Below are 23,543 nucleotides of genomic sequence, written 5' to 3'. Positions count from 1 at the left end.
TGGAGTAGGAAATGGCAACCCACTCCAGTATTCTTGCCTGGAGAGTCCCACGGACAGAGGAGCCTAGCAGGCTACAGTCCACGGGGTTGCAAAGAGTTGGACATGACTGAGCAACTTAGCTAGAGGGAAGTTGCTCTGTAACACAGGGAGCTCAACCTGGTGCTCTGTGACAACCTAGAGGGGTGGGATGTGGAGGGGAGGGAGGTTTAAGAGGGAGGTGATATATATGTATATTTATGACTGATTCATGATGTTGCATGGCAGAAACCAACATAACATTGTAAAGTAATTATCCTCCAATTAAAATAAATAAATAAAATGAAAATAGGGCTTCCCTGGTAGCTCAGATGGTAAAGAATCTGACTACAATGCAGGAGACCCGGGTTCGATCCCTGGGTTGGGAAGAACTGCTAGAAAAGGAAATGGCAACCAACTCCAGTATTCTTGCCTGGAGAATTCCACAGACAGAGGAGCCTGGTGGGCTACAGTCCACAGGATTGAAAAGAGTTGGAGGTTTAAGAGGGGATATATGTATAATTATGACTGATTCACTATCTTGTACAGCAGAAATCAACACAACATTGTAAAGCAATTATCCTCCAATTAAAAATAAATAAATAAAATGAAAATAAGAAAAAAAGAGAAAAAAGACTGACCAACTCCAAACAGGAGGAAATTCTGTGTCAAGATCATCTTTGGACTCCAGATACATTTTAGCATAAAGTCTGATGGTTTTAGTCTTCTTTTATCTCATGATGGCTGGCAAGACTTTCAGACTAAGTTTGTTAATCAAGACTGAGTGTTCCTATTTATCTACAAGACTCAAGAGCCCAGACCAGGTGTCAGGCCAGCAGTCTACATGAACACCAGGATGTGTTAGCCACAACTCCTCTCTTTAAAGAGCAGGCCCACTGACAGACACAGAAAACAAAGGGAAGATTCATATCTATTTCCACTCTTGATAAGATCCAGCTCCCCTAAGTTGAAACACACTACCACACATACACACCAAAGATCAATGTTCCAGGAATGCTAACCCCAGTCTGCTCCCTCCCTCTGCATTGCTCTGGCTTCTAGTGCAGGTTGAGCCACCCTGGGCCTCTGTAGGCTCCCAGCCATTTCCTGTAACTGTTGTTTCAGTCAATCCAGTATGAATTTGATGCCCATGGTATGTCTGGTATGGTCCAGGCACTACATTAAAGAATCAGACACAGTCTACCAGACACAGTCAGCTGTCACAGGGCTTGGAACACTACCAGGGAGTCAACATCAGCCCACCCGACATGATGCTGGGTGGCACGGGACTGGCTGTGTACATAAATGGAAGCCCTGGATCATCGTGAATGAAAGTGCTGAGAGAGGCTCGTGGGGCTACTGGAGGCTCAGCAGTATTTACTTAAATCAACAAGAGAAGACAAGGTGACCCAGGGGGCCCAACAGAGTGAGCCAAGACCCCAAAGTGGGGGTGACTGTGGCAGTCACAGAGACAACCTCACCACCTCCCTCCCTCCTCACTTGTCCAAGTGCTGGGAAACAAACAGAATGGACAGTGGAGCTAACAGTTAAAAATTTTAACTTTTCAGGAAGCAGGGAACTTTTGCATATCTTCAGACTGAGACTCGTTGATGTAAATCACACTTAAGGACTTACTCCACTTGGCAGAAGGTACTAAGAAGACAATAATGTAACAATGGCTAAGAAACCAGGCTTTGGGTAGGATCCTAGAATGTCATGGAGAAGGCAATGGCAACCCACTCCAGTACTCTTGCCTGGAAAATCCCATGGACGGAGGGGCCTAGTAGGCTGCAGTCCATGGGGTCACTAGGAGTCAGACACGACTAAGTGACTTCACTTTCACTTTTCACTTTTCACTTTCATGCATTGGAGAAGGAAATGGCAACACACTCCAGTGTTCTTGCCCAGAGAATCCCAGGGACGGGAAGCCTGGTGGGCTGCCATCTATGGGGTCGCACAGAGTCGGATATGACTGAATGACTTAGCAGCAGCAGCAGCTAGAATGTCATTTACAGGCTATTTGAGGATGGGTGAGTTGTTTCACCTGATACAGAAACCCATTTCCTTAGTTGTAAAGCAGGGACACATGCTAATCTCATTCAATTGCTGTCAGGATTAAATGAGAAACCCTGTAAGCCTTTGCGTGTACCCAGACCACACAGTGAGCCCTGGCAACAGCGATCAAAGATAGTGGCTGTGTCAAAATCACAGCGCTGTAACAAAATCACAGCAGTACAGCACATGTATGAAGCCTCCATCTGGACACATTACCCTGTCATTGACAATGTGACTATGGTCCAGGAATATTCCTAAGTGTTTTCTTTCAAGATGCAAAAGCTAAGGGAAAAAAAAAAAAAAAATTGTTGAACTGAATGGACCATCCCTTAACAGTGTTGCTAGAAGCCCCAGGCAGAAAGAATGACAAAACTCAGGGGACCAGAACTAACCCTGTATGACTGATCTGCTTTGTGAGTAATCATTTTTTAAATAGTATATAGAAACTTCATCATAAAAAAAAAAATCAACTTTTATGATAAGACCCCAAAATAAAATAAAATCGCACCCAAACCTATCGAACTTCACTATAGATCTGTTACTGTCTGCCCATCACTGAGGAGAAGGACAAAAGCAATTAAATATTTTATAAAGCCCAGATATTCAGTCATGCCCAGGCTGGCTCACAGAGCCAGTTTACCTTCATTTTAGACCTACTCATAAACATGCAAGTACTTTAGAGCCTACTGTATGCCAGGCTCTTATTTTGGTGACGTAAATTATTTGCCCTTGGCAATACAGAGACAGAAAAAAAGGAGACAGTGGATATGGTGGAAATCACAAATCTGAAAGGAAGAAGCCAATTAGAGATAGGATTAAAGAGTAAGGGTGAAGAGGACAAGTCAGATCCAAAAGACATGTTCAGAAATCAACAAGCAAGCCATCTGTGGAGGAAAGAAACCATTTTTAAACAGTGAATTAAGTGAATCTGAGGCCACTCTTCCTGTCCAAGGAGCAGGACCTCTCAGCAAGTTCTTTCCCTCCAGACTCAGAGAGGAATCCAATTCACCCCAGGACTGAACACAGTTGCTAGTCATTAAAGTTAACACAGGAGATGCAATCTGTTTACTTCTTTTGCTTTTAGACATTTTAGTTGCCCTGCAGCCATCACTTGTACATCAAGAACCCTGTGCCACTGCTACTGCTGCTCATAAATGAGCAGTGATCTTACATTATTTGTAATGTATTCTACCAAAGAAGAGAGGGGAGTATGTATGACATTTTGGAACAGCTACCAGTTATGTCCAAAACATTAAATCTCACCTAACTGGCACACAGTGACACCAAATAAAAGGAACCATTTTACCTAAAATCTACCTAAAACTTTAAAAAGTTATCTTTCACCAAACCTTGATTCTTCGGACACTGGCGACTGTTGATGCTACGTTCTCGATGGCTGTGGGGAAGAGGAGGATGCCTGTAAACTGCACAACTTGGTACAGTGTTATGGCCAAAAACACTTGGTTAACTGTGATCATGTTGCCAAGAAGCACATAGGTGGTAAAGGTGACGAAAAGGATGACTCTGCTTGCAGTGTCAAAGAATATCAAATTCATTCCATCAAGGTAGGAACGTCTCAGAATCTTGGAAATTTCCTTCCTGTAAAAGAGAGACGGGAATAGATTTTAAAAGAAGCATCAACATCCAAGCTATGAATTCAAATGCCCTGTGTGAGTGGCCCCTTTCTAGAGAGTGGACACAGATTAAGATGAACCATCCCTCACATCATGGAGACACTATACAGAGCACACCTGGGGCTCTGCCCCCACCCAAGGACCACACACTTCATCATCGCTTCACTCTCCCAACTAAATGGAGGATTAACGTCACACTTTTAAACATTTTGAGTCAATAACAGTTGAGTTTGAACATTCATTCAACAAGCATTTGTAATCACAAATCCTGTGTAGGGTACCTTGAGGATGACAGAAAAAGAGAACTTGTCCCTTCCAGGAGTTCATGAACTTAGAAAAGAAAATGGGTAGTCCAGTGGTTAAGACTTCATGCTTCTAACGCAGCAGCCATGGATTTGATCCCCAGTCAGGGAACTAAGATTTCATATGTCCACCAAGACATTAGACAGAGGCAGCCAGCATGGCCCCCATGGGAACACAGAGCAGAGATTTGTAACCCAGAGCAGTAAAGTCAGGACAATTCACACATACATGGACGCTGACAAGATGAGTGGGAGTCAGTTAGGGCTGGTGGAAGCCAGAGAAGAAGGAAGATGAGAAAGTGTATTCCCAGCAGAGGGAGGGGCCCTTACAAAGGTACGAAGGTGAGAGGTAACAGGATGCAGCCAGAGAATTATGAATAGCTTGTGCTGGAGTATAAACACTCATCAGATATTTAACTAAAAGATGGACAAAATTTCTATAAACCTAAAGCAAATTCAAAAGGAAAGGTATTTTCATGGCTCTGTTTGGAATAAAAAATACTGAATCATAAAGTTTGGCCCAATACAAATATACTCACTCTCTCTAATCTTCCCATTTGTTCTATATTAACATAAATTGTAGTTTTAGTTTAAACATCATCAACTCAAATATGAACATCTTAGGATCATTGCTTCCTTGAGATTTGGGGTATTAATATGTGAAATTTCATTTCTATATAAGAAAGAAGCACATATATTTTTCCTTTAGGAGGATGGTAAATAAAAGAACAGTAATACTTTTAAACCATTCAGTAAAAACAGGAAATAAAAAACTATGAACTGTGGTTTGAAATATACAGAAAGTTACCTTCTCAATCTGGTAATAAGCTCTGCAAATGACTTTTCCCAAGCATACATTTTTATTGTTCTGATGCCAGTTATAACTTCATTCATGGTCCTGAGCCTGGTGTCTGTGAGAGCTGCAGTCTTACTCCTAAGGGAACAAACATGAGAAATGAGCCTTAGTGATCACAGCAAAAATTTCCTTCCCGACAGCAGCATTGGCACAGTCAGAGACCAGGGATCAAATGATTTCCTACAGCTCCCCTAAGCTGACAACACAGGCAGGTCCTACTCAAAGTACAAACAGAGGAAGACTTTAATTAGGAAGTCAACCATGCAGCCCAATTCAACAAATAACTTGGAGAACTTGCAGTATTGGCTAAGGAAGACCTGAAGTAAGTCAGGTACAATCCACCTGCCCAAGGAGGTTGTGGTCAGCTAGGGAAGGCAGAAGACACCCGAATCTAATGGAAAGACAATGTGCTATAATAAAATAGGATTAAGGTGCTGGGAAGCAGAAAAGATGGGGCTGTGAATACCACTGGGAAAGGAGAGCAAGAAAAGCTTCAGAGACCTGGTAGCACTCAAACGGGGCTTCAAAGGATAAGGAACATCTTTCTGTGGTAAAGATAAGAAATAAAATTCCAAGTAGAGAAAAATAACATGCATAAAGTCACCAAAAAAAGAAAGGAAAAGAGCTCAATGTGCTTCAAACAGTACATCTCCATCACCTGACAATCTGAACAACACACCTCCAATCCCCTGATATATGCTTCAAGTCTAACTCATCACCATTAGACCCTTCATCACTAGACACTCTTTTATCACATAAGCTGCTGGTACTGTGGGGAACAAACAAACTGTGGGGCTTTATAAATTTATGTCTTTATGCCCTTGGAGTTCTGATAACTTAATGCAAACAGTGAATTAAAAACAAGACATGAATTTAAATAACTAAAAATGATCCTAATACAAGCATAGCAAAAATATATGCAGCTTGAATTGGGCCTATAGGATGATTACTATTTAATAATGTTTAAATAACCTGGACTTAGGTAAATTCTGCTTACAGACACTATACTTATTCAAGTACAGTTCCAAGAAGAGCCAGGAAATGGCTTCACCTTTCCCCCTTCAAGATCAGTCTTTGGTTTAAGGATGGAGCCTCCACTAGCTAAGCCTGAAGGGTCTACAAGACGTGCAAAAAAAGAGATCAGAGAAGGTTGTTGTTGTTGTTGTTTTAACAAAAGCATAGAGTAGACTGTGGGTTCACCAAGTACATATCATCTGTTTTTTTAAACCAGTGTTTCTCTTACCGGAGTGATGAAAACAACTTCCCAGAGAAGCTTTGCAAAAGCATAAAAATAATGAGGAGTGCCATCCCGGCAAGAGATGATATTCCTATTTCCATCCAGAGCAAGATGATCACTGTGATAGCATTAAGTGGCCCAATCCACAGGATGTGCAAGCGTACTATTACCTTAAAAGAAAAAGACAAAGTCTTCCTAGAACTGTATAAAAGCAAAACCATAAGCACACAATTTAGAAACAATCTGCTCTGAAGGAAGAGACAGGAGCCTAAATAGAAATGATCTCAGTGGGTTTTAAACCTGCTGAAGCAGAAATCGAAGCATCCTCCCCAGATAATGCTGTTTTGGGGCAGCACAAGGCTGGGTTCAGGATGTCCAGGAAGAAGCAGACAGGCACACTGGAAGGAAAATGATTTTGTCAACAATGCAGATGGTCACAGGACATCCCTAAACTCTCTGTCCCAAAATTCAGATGCCTTTTTCCCTGGGGCTCCCTGCAACCCCAGGAAAGTCTACATTATGGTACCTACCACTCTCTCCAGTAATGATGTGTGTATTTACCTCCCTGATGAGCTTTGACTTCTCCAGGGCAGAAACTAAGCCTTATTCATCCCTGAAATTGAAGAGGTACCTGATTTCATGTCTGATGAATGAATAACTGAAAGAGAAGTTGTTGTTCATCACTTAGTCATATCCGACTCTTTGTGACCCCAATGGACTACAGCACACCAGACTTCCCTGTCCTTCACCATCTCCAAGAGCTTTCTCAAACTCATGTCCATTGAGACAGGGATGCCATCCAACTATCTCATCCTCTCTTGTCCCCTTCTGCTCTTGCCCTCAATCTTTCCCAGCATCAACGTCTTTTCCAGTGAGTCAACTCTTCACATCATGTGGCCAAAGGATTAAAGCTTTGGCTTCACCATCAGTCAATCCAATGAATGTTCAGGGTTGATTTCCTTAAGGATTGACTGGTTTGATCTCCTTCCTATCCAAGGGACTCTCAGGAGTTTTCTCCAGCACCACAGTTTGAAAGTATTAATTCTTTTGTGCTCAGACTTCATGATATGGTTCAACTCTCATATCCATATAAGACTAGTGAAAAAACAAACATAGCTTTCACTACATGGACCTTTGTCAAAAAAGTGATGTCTCTCCTTGTTAATAGGCTATCTAGATTTGTTATAACATTTTTTCCCCAAGTAACAAGCGTCTTCTAATCGCATGGCTACAGTTACCATCTACGGTGATTTGGGAGCCCAAGAAAACAAAGTAAGTCACTCTTTCCATTGTTTCCCCATCTATTTCCCATGAAGTGATGGGACCAGATGCCATGATCTTTGTTTTCTGAATGTTGAGCCTTAAGCCAACTTTTTCACTCTCCACTTTCACTTTCATCAAGAGGCTTTTTAGTTCCTCTTCACTTTCTGCCATAAGGGTGGTGTCATCTGCATATCTGAGGTTATTGATATTTCTCCCAGCAATCTTGATCCCAGCTTGAGCTTCACCCAGCCCAGGATTCCACATGATGTACTCTGTATAAAAGCTGAATATGCAGGGTGACAATATACAGTCTTGACATATTCCTTTCCTGATTTGGAACCAGTCCGTTATTCTATGTACAATTCTAACTCTTCCTTCTTGACCTGCATACAGGTTTCTTGGGAGGCAGGTAGGTGGTCTAGTATTCCCATCTGTTAAAGAATTTCCCACATTTTATTGTGATCCACACAATGAAAGGCTTTAGCATAGTTAATGAAGGAAAAGTAGATGTTCTTCTGGAATTCCCTTTCTTTTTCTATGACCCAAGGAATGTTGGCAATTTGATCTATGATTCCTCTGCCTTTTCTAAATCCAGCTTATACATCTGGAATTTCTTTGTTTGTGCACTGTTGGAGCCTAGCTTGAAGGATTTTGAGCGTTACCTTGCTAGCATGTGAAGTGAATGCAGTTGTGTGGTACCTGGAACATTCTTTGACATTGCCTTTCTTTGGGATTGGAATGAAAACTGACCTTTTCCAGACCTGTGGTCACTGCTTAGTTTTCCAAATTTGCTGGCATTTTGTGTGGAGTACTTTAACAGCATCATTTTTTAGGATTTAAAATAGCTCAATTGGAATTCCATCATGCCCACTAGCTTTGTTGGTAGTAATGCTTCCTAAGGCGCACTTGACTTCATACTCCAGGATGTTTGGCTCAAGGTAAGTGATCATGCTATCATGTTTATCTGTGCCATTAAGATCTTTTTTGTACAGTTCTTCTGTGTATTCCTGCCACCACTTCTTAATATGCTCTGTTTCTCTTAGGTCCATACCATTTCTGTCAATTATTACGCCCATCTTTCCGTGAAATGTTCCCTTGGTATTTCCAGTTTTCTTGAAGAGATCTCTGTCCAGTTCAGTCATTAAGTGGTGTCCCACTCTTTGTGACCCCATGGACTGCAGCATACCAGGCCTTCCTGTCCATCACCAACTCCTGGAGTTTACTCAAATTCATGTCTATTGAGTCAGTGATGCCATCCAACCATCTAATCCTCTGTTGTCCCCTTCTCCTCCCACCTTCAATCTTTCCCATCAGCAGTGTCTTTTCCAATGAGTCAGTTCTTCCCATCAGATGGCCAAAGTATTGGAGTTTCAGCTTTGGCATCAGTCCTTCCAATGAACATTTAGGACTGATTTCCTTTAGGATTGATTGGCTTGATCTCCTTGCTATTCAAGGGATTCTAAGGAGTTTTCTCCAGCACTACAGTTTGAAAGCATTAATTCTTTGTGCTAAGCTTTCTTGATAGTCCAACTCTCACATCCATACATGACTACTGGAAAAACCATAGCTTTGACTACAAGGACCTTTGTCAGAAAAGGTCCTTTGATGTCTCTGCTTTTTAATATGCTCTCTGGGTTGGTCATAACTTTTCTTCCAAGGAGCAAGTGTCTTTTAATTTCATGGCTGCAGTCACCCTCTGAAGTGATTTGGGAGCCCAAGAAAATAAAGTCTGTCACTGTTTCCATTGTCACACCGTCTATTTGCCATGAAGTGATGGGACCAGGTGTCATGATCTTCGTTTTATGAATATTGAGTTTCAAGGCAACTTTTTCACTCTCCTCTTTCACTTTCATCAAGGGTGGTGTCATCTGCATATCTGAGGTTATTGCTGTTTCTCCTGGAAACATAAGATTGATTCCAGCTTGTGTTTCATCCAGCCCAGCATTTCGCTTGATGTACTCTGCATATAAGTTAAATAAGCAGGGCGACAATATACAGCCTTGACACATTCCATTCCCGATTTGGAACCAGTCTGTTGTTTCATGTCCAATTCTAACTTGCTTTTTGACTTGCATATAAATTTCCCAGGAGGTAGGTCAGGCGGTCTGGTATTCCCATCTCTTAAAGAATTTTCCACAGTTTGTTGTGATTCACACAGTCAAAGTCTTTGGAATAGTCAATAAGGCAGAAGTAGATGTTTTTCTAGAACTCTCTTGCTTTTTCTATGATCCAATGGATGTTGGCAATTTGGTTCTTCTGCCTTTTCTAAATCCAGCTTGAACTTCTGGAAGTTCACCATTCACATACTGTAAGCATTACTTTGCTAGTGTGTGAGATGAATGCAACTGTGTGGTAGTTTGAACATTCTTTGGCATTGAGTTTCTTTGGGATTGGAATGAAAACTGACCTTTTCCAGTCCTGTGGCCATCAAAATCTTGTGCACACCAGGAGACCCCATAGAGACTGAGCCAGTACCTGCCTTTGAGTGTTTGAGGGTCTCCTGCAGAGGTACAGGTCAGCAGTGGCCTGCCACAGGGGTAGAGGCTCTGGGTGCAGCAAACCTGGGTATGACATAAACCCTCTTGGAGGAGGTCACCATTAACACCACCATAGGGCTGCCAGAACTTACACAGGACTGGGGAAACAGACTCTTGGAGGACAGGGGAAAAAAAAAAAAACAACCCTTGTGTGCACAAGGACCAAGGAGAAAAAAGCAGTGACACCACAAGAGACTAATCCAGACTTGCCCATGAGTGTCCAAGAGTCTCTGGCAGAGGCATGGGTTGGCTGTGACCTGCTACAGGGTTGGGTACACTGACTGTGGCAGTGCATACACAGGACCTTTTGAAGGAGGTCACCATTATCTTCATTCAGTTCAGTCACTCAGTCATATCTGACACTTTGCAACCCCATGGAATGAAGTACGCCAGGCTTCCACACCCATCAGCAAATCCAAGAGCTTGCTCAAACTCATGTTCATTGAGTCCGTGATGCCATCCAACCATCTCATCCTCTGACATCCCCTTCTCCTCCTGCCTTCAATATTTCCCAACACCACAGTCTTTTCAAATGAGTCAGTTCTTCCCATCAGGTGGCCAAATAATTGGAGCTTCAGCTTTAGCATCAGTTCTTCCAATGTATATTCAGGACTGATTTCCTTGAGGATTAACTGGTTGGATCTCCTTGCAGTTGATGGGACTCTCAAGAGTCCTTTCCAACACCAAAGTTCAAAAGCATCAATTCTTCAAAGCTCAGCTTTCTTGATAGTCCACCTCTCACAACCATATATGACTGCTGGAAAAACCATAGCTTTGACTAGACAGACTTTGTTGGTAAAGTAATATCTTTGCTTTTTAATAAGCTGTCTAGGTTGGTCAAGCTTTTCTTCCAAGGAGCAAGTGTCTTTTAATTTTATAGCTGCAGTCATCATCTGCAGTGATTTTGGAGCCCAGGAAATTAAAGTCAGTTACCCTATTCCTATCTGCCATGAAGAGATGGGACCACATGCCATGATCTTCTTTTTCTGAATGTTGAGTTTTAAGGCAACTTTTTCACTCTCCTCTTTCACTTTTGTCAAGAGGTTCTCTAGTTCTTCTTCACTTTCTGCCATAATGGTGCTATCATCTGCATATTTGAGGTTATTGATATTTCTCACAGAAATCTTGATTTCAACTTGTGCTTCATCCAGCCTGGCATTTTGCATGATGTGCTCTGCATATAAGTTAAATAAGCAGGGTGAAAATATACAGCCTTGACATATTCCTTTCCCAATTGGAACCAATCTGTTGTTCCATGTCCGGTTAGAACTGTTGCTTTTTGACCTGCATACAGATTTCTCAGGAGGCAGGTAACGTGGTCTTGTATTCCTATTTCTTTAAGAATTTTCCACAGTTTGTTGTTATCCACACAGTCAAAGGCTTTGGTGTAGCTAATAAAGAAAAAACAGATGTTTTCCTGGAACTCTCTTGCTTTTTCTATGATCCAACAGATGTTGGCAATTTGATTTCTAGTTCATCTGCCTTTTCTACATTCAGCTTAAACATCTGGAAATTCATGATTCACGTATTATTGAAGCTTGGTTTGGAGAATCTTGAGCATTACTTTGCTAGGGTGTGAGATGAGTGCAGTTGTGTGGTGGCTGGAACATTTTTTGGCATTGCCTTCCTTTGGAATTGGAATGAAAACTGACTTTTTTCAGTCCTGTGGCCACTGCTCAGTTTTCCAGATTTGTTGGCATATTGAGTGCAGCATTTTCACAGCATCATCTTTTAGGATTTGAAATAGCTCAACTGGAATTCCAAGACCTCCACTAGCTTTGTTTGTAGTGATTCTTTATAAGGTCCACTTGGCTTCACATTCCAGGATGTCTGGCTCTAGGTGAGTGATCACACCATCGTGGCTATCTGGATCATGAAGATCTTTTTTGTACAGTTCTTCTGTGTATTCCTGTCATCTCTTCTTAATATCTTCTGCTTCTGTTAGGTCCATAACATTTCTGTCCTTTATTGAGCCCATCTTCGCATGAAATGTTCCCTTGGTATCTCTAATTTTCTTAAAGAGATCTATAGTCTTTCCCAGTCTATACTGTTTTCCTCTATTTCTTTGCATTGATTGCTGAGGAAGGCTTTCTTATCTTTCCTTGCTATTCTTTGGAACTCTGCATTCAAATGGATATATCTTTCCTTTTCTCCTTTGCCTTTAGCTTCTCTTCATTTCTCAGCTGTTTGTAAGGCCTCATCAGACAACCATTCTGCCTTTTTGCATTTCTTTTTCTTGCAGATTGTCTTCACTGCCTCCTGTACAATGTTACAAACTTCTGTCCACAGTTCTTCAGGCACTCTGTCTATCAGATCCAATCCTTTGAACCTATTTGTCACTTCCACTATATAATGATAAGGGATTTTATTTAGGTCACACCTGAATGGCCTAGTGGTTTTCCCCAGTTTCTTCAATTTAAGTCTGAATTTGGCAATAAGGAGTTCATGATCTGAGCCACAGTCAGCTCCTGGTCTTGTTTTTGCTGACTGTATAGAGCTTCTCCATCTTAGGCTGCATAGAATATAATCAATCTGATTTCGGTATGGACCATCTGGTGATGTCCACGTATAGAGTCTTCTCTTGTGTTGTTGGAAGAGGGTGTTCGCTATGACCAATGTGTTCTCTTGGCAAAGCTCTGTTAGCCTTTACCCTGCTTCATTTTGTACTCCAAGGCCAAATTTGTGTTACTCCAGGTAGCTTTTGAATTCCTACTCTTGCATTCCAGTCCCCTATAATGAAGAGGATATCTTTTTTGAGTGTTAGTTCTAGAAGGTTTTGTAGGTCTTCATAGAACTGTTCAGCTTCAGCCTCTTCAGCATTACTGGTCAGGGCATAGACTTGGATTACTGTGATATTGAATGGTTTGCCTTGGAAATGAATGGAGATCATTCTGTCATTTTTGAGATTGCATCCTAGTACTGCATTCAGTTCAGTTCGGTCTCTCAGTCATGTCCAACTCTTTGCAACCCCATGCACTGCAGCATGCCAGACCTCACTGTCCATCATCAACTCCTGGTGTTTTCTCACACTCATGTCGATTGAGTCAGTAATGCCATCCAACCATCTCATCCTCTGTTGTCCCCTTCTCCTCCCACCTTCAATCTTTCCCAGCATCACAGTCTTTTCCAATGAGTCAGTTCTTCCCATCAGGTGGCCAAAGTATTAAAATTTTGGCATCAGTCCTTCCAATGAATATTCAGGACTGATTTCCTTTAGGATGGACTGGTTGGATCTCCTTGTGGTGCAAGGGACTCCCAAGAGCCTTCTCAATCACCACAGTTCAAAAGCATCAATTCTTTGGCACTCAGCTTTTTTTATAGTCCAACTCTCACATCCATATATGACTATTGGAAAATCCATAGTCTTGACTAGATGGACCTTTGTTGGCAAAGTAATGTCTCTGCTTTTTAATATGCTGTCTAGGTTGGTCATAACTTTTCTTTCAAGGAGCAAGAATCTTTTAGTTTCATGGTTGCAGTCATCATCTGCAGTGATTTTGGAGCCCAAAAATATATGCAGAGTACATCATGAGAAATGGTGGACTGGAAAAAGCACAAGCTTGAATCAAGATTGCTGGGAGAAATATCAATAACCTCAGATATGCAGATGACACCACAATTAAGGAGAAAGTGAAGAAGAACCAAAGAGCATCTTGATGAAAGTGAAAGAAGATAGTGAAAAAGTTGGCTTAAAACTCAACATTCAGAAAACTAAGATCTTGGCATCTGGTCCCATCACTTCATGGCAAATTGATGTGAAACAGTGGAAACAAGTACTGCATAGTCATAAGGTAAGTGTAAAAAGAAAAAAGAGTGTGGGGTTGACAGCTGAGAGGAAGTTGAGTCTGGCTGGAGAACACCTACTTTGCATATTCCTCACAGGCTCCCTGTGCAGCAGCACTGAACAGGGCACAGGAGAAATAACAATCCCTGCCCACCAAGCCTTCATCATCCAGAGGAGGAGGGAGACAGTTCAGCAACACTGACAGCATGTGGCAAGAAGGGCTACACCAGGAGGACCTTTAGGGACACTAACCGAGCTGGGATAGAACACTGCTGCCTATCTAGTATTAGAAAAACAAAATTCTTATCCACAGGACAATATATATTTTTACATGTAAGTTGCATGCAGAAGAGATGAGAGCTGGGTAACAACAACCCTTATCTTAGGTTCTCAACAGAACCCTGGCTGACACCAAACCCTGGCACTTGGCTCCCAAAAAGCTGAACCCAGTGAGAAATGAAGAGGATCCCTTGGTCACTTACCCTGTCAAACCTGTTCACATCGTTAGACAGCAGGTTGACTATCTGGCCTGTGGTGGTCTTCCCTATGGCTGAGTTACTCAGGCGAAGGGTCTGAAATAAGAGAGGGATACAGAGAATTGGATTCCCATGTTGATACAAATTCACACTTAAAACATAGCAAACTGGATAACACTTTCTTGGGGTCATGCATGGTATCAGGATGAGCAGGATAACCCCTGACAGCAGGGCTCTAGGGACCCATGTTCATCCTTTATCTCCTCAATGTGGCAGAAGCCCCACCAAGAAGGACAGCAAAGGGAGGAGTAGGAGGTAGGAAAAAAAAAAAAATCCCCCACCCTGTTTCTCAATTAACTTGGGTCTACCCAGAGTGTAAAGGGTATAGGTTTAGATTTAGGAGCAAAATAAAGTAAATGTGAGCCTAACTAGATGAGAGTGGAGAAACTGCCTTAAAGCAAGAAATTAGAGGACTTGGACTAGAAATTAGGGGACTTGGAATCAATCACACTGTATGTGAAATCATTTAAGAACTTTGACTTTAATTTCCTCATTCCAATATGAGCAGAGGACTTCCCTGGTGGTTCAGTGGTTAAGCATCTGCCTGCCAATGCAGGGAACACAGTTTTGATCCCTCATCTGGAAAGATCCCACATGCTGCAGGGCAACTAAGCCTGTGCACCACAATTACTAGGCCCGAACACCCCACAGCCTGTGTTCTGCAATAAGAGAAGTCATCTCCACAATAAGAGAAACCATCTGCACACTGCAATTAGAGAGCAGCCCTCAACAAGGAAACAAGAGAAAACCCATACAAAGCAACAAAGGCCCAGCACAGACAAAAATAAATACTTATTAAATTCTTTAAACAAATGTTTTAAAATAATATACAATAAAATGAGCAGAGAATAGTGTTCAAAATAATATTCTTGTGAGGAATCTATGGCCTTTAATGTCTGACTTTACAAAAAATAGCCTGTTTTACATGATCCCTTTATTTGGTAAAAAGTTGCAAAATATGCCCTCGAGATCAGGAATCTGAAGTGACCACTGTAAGATGTTTCAGTGGACTACCAACTGGAGCCATGGATCCAAACAAAATGTCAGAATTCATGAAAACTTTTCATTTAGTTCTCAAGTTAAAGAGAAAAGTAAGTGATCAAGTAGAAAATATAAAATTATGTAGCCATGATTGAAGAGGGTATGGCGGTTTCTCAAAAAATTAAACATAAGATTAGTATATAGCACAACAGTTCCACTACTGGGAATGTACTCAAAAGAACTGAAAGCACAACCTTGAACAGATATTTGTTTACCTATGTTCATAGCAGCACTATTCACAATAGATATAAGATGGAAACAACCCAAACATTTATTAACAGATGAATGAATACACAAAATATTGTACATACCTATCATGAAATATCATTCAGTCTTAAAAAAGAATTTAATTCTGAAACCTGATACAACATGGATAAACCTTGAAAACATTGTGCTAGGTGACATAATCCAGACATCATATGCTTTCACTTATATGAGGCACCTGGGATAGTGAAATTCATAAAGAGAAGTAGAATGGTGATGGTGGTGAAGGGATGGGAGTAGAAACTTAGTGTTTAATGGGTGCAGATTTGAGAAGATGAAAAAGTTCTGGAGATGCATAAAGGTGATAACTCTACAATAATGTGAATGTACCTGATGTCATTAAATGGTGCACTTAAAAAGAGTTAAAACTGTAAATTTTGTTGTGTATATTTTGTTGCAACTTTTTAAAAAATCAATGATCAAAAGCCACAAGTTATTTTACCACAGTTGTGGAAAGATAATTAAAAGGCAAGTCATTTTCTATATATCATACATCCCACAAGATCACTCAACAATACAAACTATGACTATAAGCTTATCAGCCATTCCATTTCTAACACTCAATCTGATTTCTTTCCAGGACTAGGGATAAGCAAGTAGGGCCTCAGCATAAACCAGAAACATTCAGATGGGCCTTTTAGAGCTGTTCTGCAGTACCAGCTTTTTCCCTAAAGAGTCAGCCCACCTGTAACCTACAAAAAAGAAACATCTTATTTCTTCACCTCAGCAGGATTCTAGATACATGAAAGTGCATGAGGAAACTGTCTCTCCCATGTGTCTGGAGGAGCTTCCCTGGTAGCTCAGCTGGTAAAAAAAATCCACCTGCAATGCAGGAGACCCCAGTTCAATTCTTGGGTCAGGAAGATTTCCTGGAGAAGGGATAGGCTATCCACTGCAGTATCCTTGGGCTTCCCTGGTGGTTCAGCTGGTAAAGAATCTGCCTGCAATGTGGGGAGACCTGAGTTCAATCCCTGGGTTAGAAAGGTCCCCTGCAGGAGGGAACAGCTACCCACTCCAGTATTCTGGCCTGGAGAATTCCATGGACTGTATAGTCCATGGGGTCGCAAAGAGTTAGACACAACTGAGTGATGTTTCTTGAAATCCACGTTACCTCTGTGGTTTTACCTCAGCAATTCCTAACTTTGTAAAAAGACAATTCTTTTAAATACAAAGACTCTAAATTGGAAAGGAAGAAGTCAAACTGTCACTATTTGTAGATGACATGATACTATACATAGGAAATCCTAAAGACACTACCAGAAAACCGTTAGATTTCATCAATGAATACGGTAAAGTTTCAGGATACAAAATTAATATACAAAAATGTGCTGCATTTCTATACATTATTAAGAAAGTATCAGAAAGGGAAATTAAGGAAACAATCCCATTTACCATTGCATCAAAAAGACTAAAATGCCTAGGACTAAACCTACCTAAGGAGGCAAAAGATCTGTACCTCCAAAACTATAAGACACTGATGAAAGAAATTGAAGATGACAAAACAGATGGAAAGATATACCATGTTCTTGGATTGGAAACATTAGTATTGTCAAAATAACCATACTACCCAAGGCAATCTACAGATTCAATGAAACACCTATCAAATTACCAATGGCATTTTTCACAGAACTGGAACAAAAAAATATAAAATTTGTATGGAAAAACAAATGACACAAATAGTCAAAAAAAAAATTGAAGAAGAAGAACAAAGTTGGAGGAATCACACTCCTTGACTTTGACCATAGTACAAAGCTACAGTATTCAAAATAACAGTATGAAAGTGAAGTGAAAGTCACTCAGCCGTGTCCAACTCTTTGTGACCCCATTGACTACACAGTCCATGGAATTCTCTAGGCCAGAATACTAGAGTGGGTGGCCTTTCTCTTCTCTAGGGGATCTTCCCAACTCAGGGATCAAACCCAGGTCTCCCACATTGCAGGCAGATTCTTTACCAGCTGATCCACAAGGGAAGCCCAAGGGAAGACAGTAGATACTGGCACAAAAACAGACACATAGATCAATGGAACAGTATAGACAGCCCAGAAATAAACCCATACACTTAGGGTCAACTAATTTAAGACAAAGGAGGCAAGAATACACAATGAAGAAAGCACAATCTCTTCAATAACTGGTGCTGAAAAAATGCACAGTTCAATTTAGTCACTCACTCATGTCCAACTCTTAGTGATCCCATGGACTGCAGCAGACCAGGCTTCCCAGCCCATCACCAACACCCAGAGCTTGCTTAAACTCATGTCCATCAAGTCAGTGATGTCATCCAACCATCTCGTCCTCTGTTGTCTCTTTTTCTTCCTGCCTTCAATCTTCCCCAGCATCAGGGTCTTTTCCAATGAATCAGTTCTTCACATCAGGTGGCCAAAGTTTTGGAGCTTCAACTTCAGCATCAGTCCTCCCAGTGAATATTCAGGACTGATTTTCTTTAGGATTGACTGGTTTGATCTCCTTGCTGTCCAAGGGAATCTCAAAGAGTCTTCTTCAACACAATAGTTCAAAAACATCAATACTTTGGCACTCAGCTTTCTTTATGGTTCAGCTCTCACATACATACATGACTGCTGGAAAAACCATAGTTGACTAGATGGACCTTTGTCGGTAAAGTACTGTCTCTGCTTTTTAATATGCTGTCTAGATTGGTCATAGCTTTTCTTCTAAGATGCAGGCATCTTTTAATTTCATGGCTGCAGTCACCATCTGCAGTGATTTTGGAGCCTGAGAAAATGAAGTCTGTCACTGTTTCTATTGATTTCCCATCTATTTGCCATGAAATCATGGGACCAAATGCCATGATATTCATTTTTTTGAAAGTTTTATGCCAGCTTTTATACTCTCTTCTTTCACTTTCATTAAGAGGCTCTTTCGTTTCTCTTTGCTTTATGCCATAAGGGTGGTGTCATCTGTATATCTTAGGTTATTGATACTTCTCCCTGCAATCTTGGTTACAGCTTGTGCTTCATTCAACCCAACATTTCGCATGATGTACTCTGCATCTGAGTTAAATTAGGAGGGTGACAATATACAGCCTTGATGTACTCCTTCCCCAATTTGGAACCAGTCAATTTTTCCATGTCTGGTTCTAACTGTTGCTTCTTGACCTGCATACAGGTTTCTCAGGAGGAAGGTCAGGTGGTCTGGTATTCCCATCTCTTGAGGAAATTTTCCAGAGTTTGTTGTGATCCACAAAGTAAACAGCTTTAGTGTAGTCAATGAAGCAGAAGTAGATGTTTTCTGGAATTCTCTTGCATTTTCTATGATCCAAGGGATGTTGGAAATTTCATCTCTGGTTCTTCTGCCTTTTCTAAATCTAGCTTGAAAATCTGGAAGCTTTTGGTTCATGTACTGTTGAAGCCTAGGTTGGAGAGTTTTGAGCATTGCTTTGCTAGCATGTGAAATGAGTGCAATTGTGCAGTAGTTTGAACATTATTTGGCATTGCCTTTCTTTGGGATTGGTATGAAAACTGACCTTTTCCAGTGCTGTGGCCACTGCTGAGTTTTCCAAATTTGCTGGCATACAGAGTGCAGCATTTTAACAGCATCATCTTTTAGGATTTTAAACAGCTCAGCTGAAAAAAAAAAAAAGTGGTCCACTGGAGAAGGGAATGCAAACCACTTCAGCATTCTTGCCTTTAGAATGTCATGAACAGTATGAAAAGGCAAAAAGATTTGACACTAAAAGATGAACTCCCCAGGTCAGTAGATGCCCAACATGCTACTGGAGAAGAGCAAAGAAATAGCTCCAGAAGGAATGAAGAGGCTGAGCCAAAGTGAAAATAACATCCCATTGTGGATGTGTCTGGGGGTGAAAGGAAAGTCCAATGCTGTAAAAAACAACATTGCAGAAGCTTTTAAGGTTAATTAGGTCCCATTTGTTTATTTTTGCTTTTATTTCCAATATTCTGGGAGGTGGGTCATAGAGGATCCTGCTGTGATGTATGTCAGAGAGTGTTTTGCCTATGTTCTCCTCTAGGAGTTTTATAGTTTCTGGTCTTACGTTTAGATCTTTAATCCATTATAGCCAGGACATGGAAGCAACCTAGATGTCCATCAGCAGATGAATGGATAAGAAAGCTATGGTACATATACACAATGGAGTATTACTCAGCCATTAAAAAGAATACATTTGAATCAGTTCTAATGAGGTGGATGAAACTGGAGCCTATTATACAGAGTGAAGTAAGCCAGAAGGAAAAACATCAATACAGTATACTAACGCATATATATGGAATTTAGAAAGATGGTAACAATAACCCGGTGTACGAGACAGCAAAAGAGACACTGATGTATAGAACAGTCTTATGGACTCTGTGGGAGAGGGAGAGGGTGGGAAGATTTGGGAGAATGACATTGAAACATGTAAAATATCATGTAAGAAACGAGTTGCCAGTCCAGGTTCGATGCACGATACTGGATGCTTGGGGCTAGTGCACTGGGACGACCCAGAGGGATGGTATGGGGAGGGAGGAGGGAGGAGGGTTCAGGATGGGGAACACATGTATACCTGTGGCGGATTCATTTTGATATTTGGCAAAACTAATACAATTATGTAAAGTTTAAAAATATATATATATATTGCATAGGAACCTCAAATGTTAGGTCCATGAATCAGGTTCACATAGCCCAAGGATTAACAAGACTCTGCTCAAAAAAGGATGAGGAAAGATACTTTTAATTTGCTGAGAAAAATATTCCTAAAAAATAGAAGCTCTAGATAAGTAACAACCAAGTAAAAGAAGTGCTTGTTTTCATTTAAATTGCTTGGTTTTATCTTTCAATGAGGATTCTGTTTATTTTTAATTATATATATATATATATATATATACACACACACACACACACACACACACACACATATATATATATATATATATGCACAACAAGATGTTTGACATAAATGTACACTGGGAAATGATTACTGTAGTTAAAACAGTTAACATACCCATTGCCTCATGTAGTTATCTTTCTGTGTGTGCAGTGAAAACACTTATAATCTATCTCTCAGAAAATTTCAAGTGTGTAACATGATTAAATAAGGATTTTTTTTTTAATGAAACAACCCAGGATAAATAGATACCTAAGATCTTGTAGGTATCAAGAGCTCTCCAGCACATGTCACTGGTGTATCTGTGGCAGTTCATTTGTAAAGACATCTGAAATACTTAACTCCTTTTATACTAGATAAGACTAGAGTAAAATATAGAATAATTTTATAGCATTTCTCAGTACAAAAACACTAGAAAAATCAAACCAGATTTTATTAAAGCTGTTATAATGCATACTTTTAAAAAAGCAAATATTGTATTAAGAAAATAACTTCAATGAATAGCAACATAAATACCCTCTAAAATTGCTAAAAACAAAATTTCAAGTTTTCTCCCAAACACTCAACCATTTTCTTTAATATTATCAAAAACAATCAGAACTACAGAAGATGATGAGTGAGTCTAATTTGGCACAGATTTCACTTATATTTTTATTTAGTAAGCACAATTATATTAAACATGACTAGATGCATCATTTAAAATATAATCATTTATTTTATTAAATACATATTTTTCTCCTAAATTTAATGTTATAGATACAATCACTGAAGTCATTTTTAAACACAACTTTGATGTAAATGAAGGTTTAAATGAAAAACAACAAAATTTCCATGAATACCACAATATGATTTAGGCAAGAAAACATTGAAAATCAGTTTGATAATTTTGATACCTATTTTTAATTAGATTTCAATATAAGTTTAGTGGGTATTATGCACCAGCCTATGCATAAAGTTATCAAAGGCAGCCTTGGTCTGATCTCCAAACAAAACTTTTTAATATATTGGTAAAGTTTGCTCAAACAACAACAAATTGGCTTGAAACGAATATCGAGTATCTCTGGCAAGGAGTAAATGACACCATTTACAAAATTTTTAATCTACAGAGAACTTTCCCAAAATGCTTCTTATTCTTCAGAGGAGGTACAAGCTTTTGTACCAAATGACACTTACCTTGCGGTAAATCATATGGCACATGGCTACTCTTAATCTCATTCCTATACGCTGAGCATAATAGGAGAAAAAATGCTGAAGAATTGCCCAAATGACAAGGCAAACATTCAGTACAGCGGTGTAGCCATAGGCTTTGAACACAGCCCCAGAATCAGAAGGATCATAATTTTGAAAGTAAGTAATTAAATCCTCAAAATATGTGGGTAATAGTACTCTGAAGGTTTCCTAAAAGGAAAGGAAAAGAAACCTTAATTAGAAATACAAGCCATACAAGTTTTTCTTATCACAAGCTTCACTTTTTTTAATTTAATTTTTGCTGTGGTTCAGTTGCTAAGTCATGTCCATTTCTTTGTAACCCCATGGACTGCAGCATGCCAGGCTTCCCTGCCCTTCACTGTCTCTCAGAGTTTGCTCAAACTCATGTCCATTGAGTCAGTGATGCCATTTAACTATCTCATCCTCTGTCACTGCCTTCTCCTTGTGCCCTCAAACTTTCCTAGCATCAAGGTCTTTCCCAGTGAGTTGACTCTTTGCATCAGGTGGCCAAAGGATTGGAGCTTCAGCTTCAGCATCAGTCCTTCCAATAAATATTCAGGATTGATTTCCTTTAGGATTGACTGCTTTGATCTCCTGGAAGTCAAAGGGAGTCTTTAGAGTCTTCTCCAGCACCACAGTTTGAAAGCATTAATTCTTCAGTGCTCAACCTCTTTACAGTCCAACTCTCACATCTGTACATGACTACTGGAAAAAGCAAAGCTTTGACAATGTGGACCTTTATGGGCACAGTAAAGTACAGTTGATTTCCAATGCTATGTTAGTTTCAGGTGTACAGCAAAGTGATTCAGTTATACATATACATATATCTATTCTTTTTCAGATTCTTTTCCTATGTAGGTTATCACAGATTATTTAGTAGAGTTCCTTGTGCTACACAGTGCTGCCTGCTCACTGTCTGATGCTTTGCAACCTTATGGACTGTAGCCTGCCAGTCTCCTCTATCCATAGGATTCTCCAGGCAAAAATACTAGAATGGGTTGCCATTTCCCCCTCTAGGGGATCTTCCTGACTCAGGGATCAAAACCACATCTCCTGCATCTGCTGCATTAGCAGGTGGATACTTCATCACTAAACCACGTGGGAAGCCCCATGCTATACAGTAGGTCCTTTTTAATTATTAATATCAATTTCATATATAGTAGTGTGTATATGCGGAGAAGACAATGGCAACCCACTATTCAGGCAACCAGTACTCTTGCCTGAAATATCCCATGGACAGAGGATCCTGGTAGGCTACAGTCCATGGGGTCACACAGAGTTGGACAAAACTGATGCAACTTAGCAGCAGCAGCAGCAGTGAGTATATGTTCACCTCAAAGTCCTAATTTACTCCTCTCCTTGCCTTTCCCCTTTGAAAACCATAAGTTTGTTTTTGAAGTCTGTTTGGAACAACGTTCATTTTGTACCATCCGTTTAGATTCCACATATAACTGATACCATATGATATTTGTCATTCTTTATCTGACTTACTTCATTCAGTATTATAATATCTAAGCCCATCCGTGTGGTTGCAAATAGTATTCTTTCATTCTTTTTTTGTGACTGAGTAATATTTCATTGTATATATGTACCACATCTTCTTTATCCATTTCTCTGTCAATAGTCTTTTATATTGCTTCTAGACTATTGTAAATAGTGAAGCGATGAACACTAAGGTCCATGTCTCTTTTCAAATTAAGGTTTCCTCCAGATACATGCCCAGTAGAGGGATTGCTGAATCATGTGGTAGTTCTATTTCTTAGTTTTTTTGAGGAACCTCCATTCTCACCAACAGTGTAGGAGGTTTCCTTTCTATCCACGTGTTCTCTAGCATTTATTATTTGCAGACTTTTTGATGATGGTTATTCTGACTGGTGTCAGGTGACAACTCATAGCAGTTTGATTTGCATTTCTCTAATAATTAACAATGTTAAGCATCTTTTTATGTGCTTTTTGGCCATCTGTATGTTTTC

At 40.2% G+C, this 23,543-nt stretch overlaps 1 protein-coding gene across 1 annotated transcript in view; it reads right to left on the bottom strand.

The window, feature by feature from the left end:
* Window positions 1–3,358: 3,358 nt before the first annotated feature.
* LOC101902112 (ATP-binding cassette subfamily C member 4-like) overlaps window positions 3,359–23,543 on the bottom strand; it is a 101,076-nt gene continuing 80,891 nt past the window's right edge. Inside the window, exons 5-9 of the mRNA XM_024988912.2 lie at window positions 21,535–21,759; window positions 14,166–14,255; window positions 6,106–6,269; window positions 4,815–4,940; window positions 3,359–3,669 (exon numbers count right to left, since the gene is read on the bottom strand). Coding sequence (XP_024844680.1) covers window positions 3,411–3,669; window positions 4,815–4,940; window positions 6,106–6,269; window positions 14,166–14,255; window positions 21,535–21,759 — 864 coding nt within the window. The 3' untranslated portion in view covers window positions 3,359–3,410. The remainder of the gene's footprint in view (window positions 3,670–4,814; window positions 4,941–6,105; window positions 6,270–14,165; window positions 14,256–21,534; window positions 21,760–23,543) is intronic.

This window comes from Bos taurus, unplaced genomic scaffold, assembly GCF_002263795.3.
Source record: "Bos taurus isolate L1 Dominette 01449 registration number 42190680 breed Hereford unplaced genomic scaffold, ARS-UCD2.0 Leftover_ScbfJmS_1223, whole genome shotgun sequence".
NCBI classification, from domain to species: Eukaryota; Metazoa; Chordata; class Mammalia; order Artiodactyla; family Bovidae; genus Bos; species Bos taurus.
Note: the sequence above shows the minus strand (reverse complement) of the source record. Positions and strands in the feature narration are given on the sequence as shown.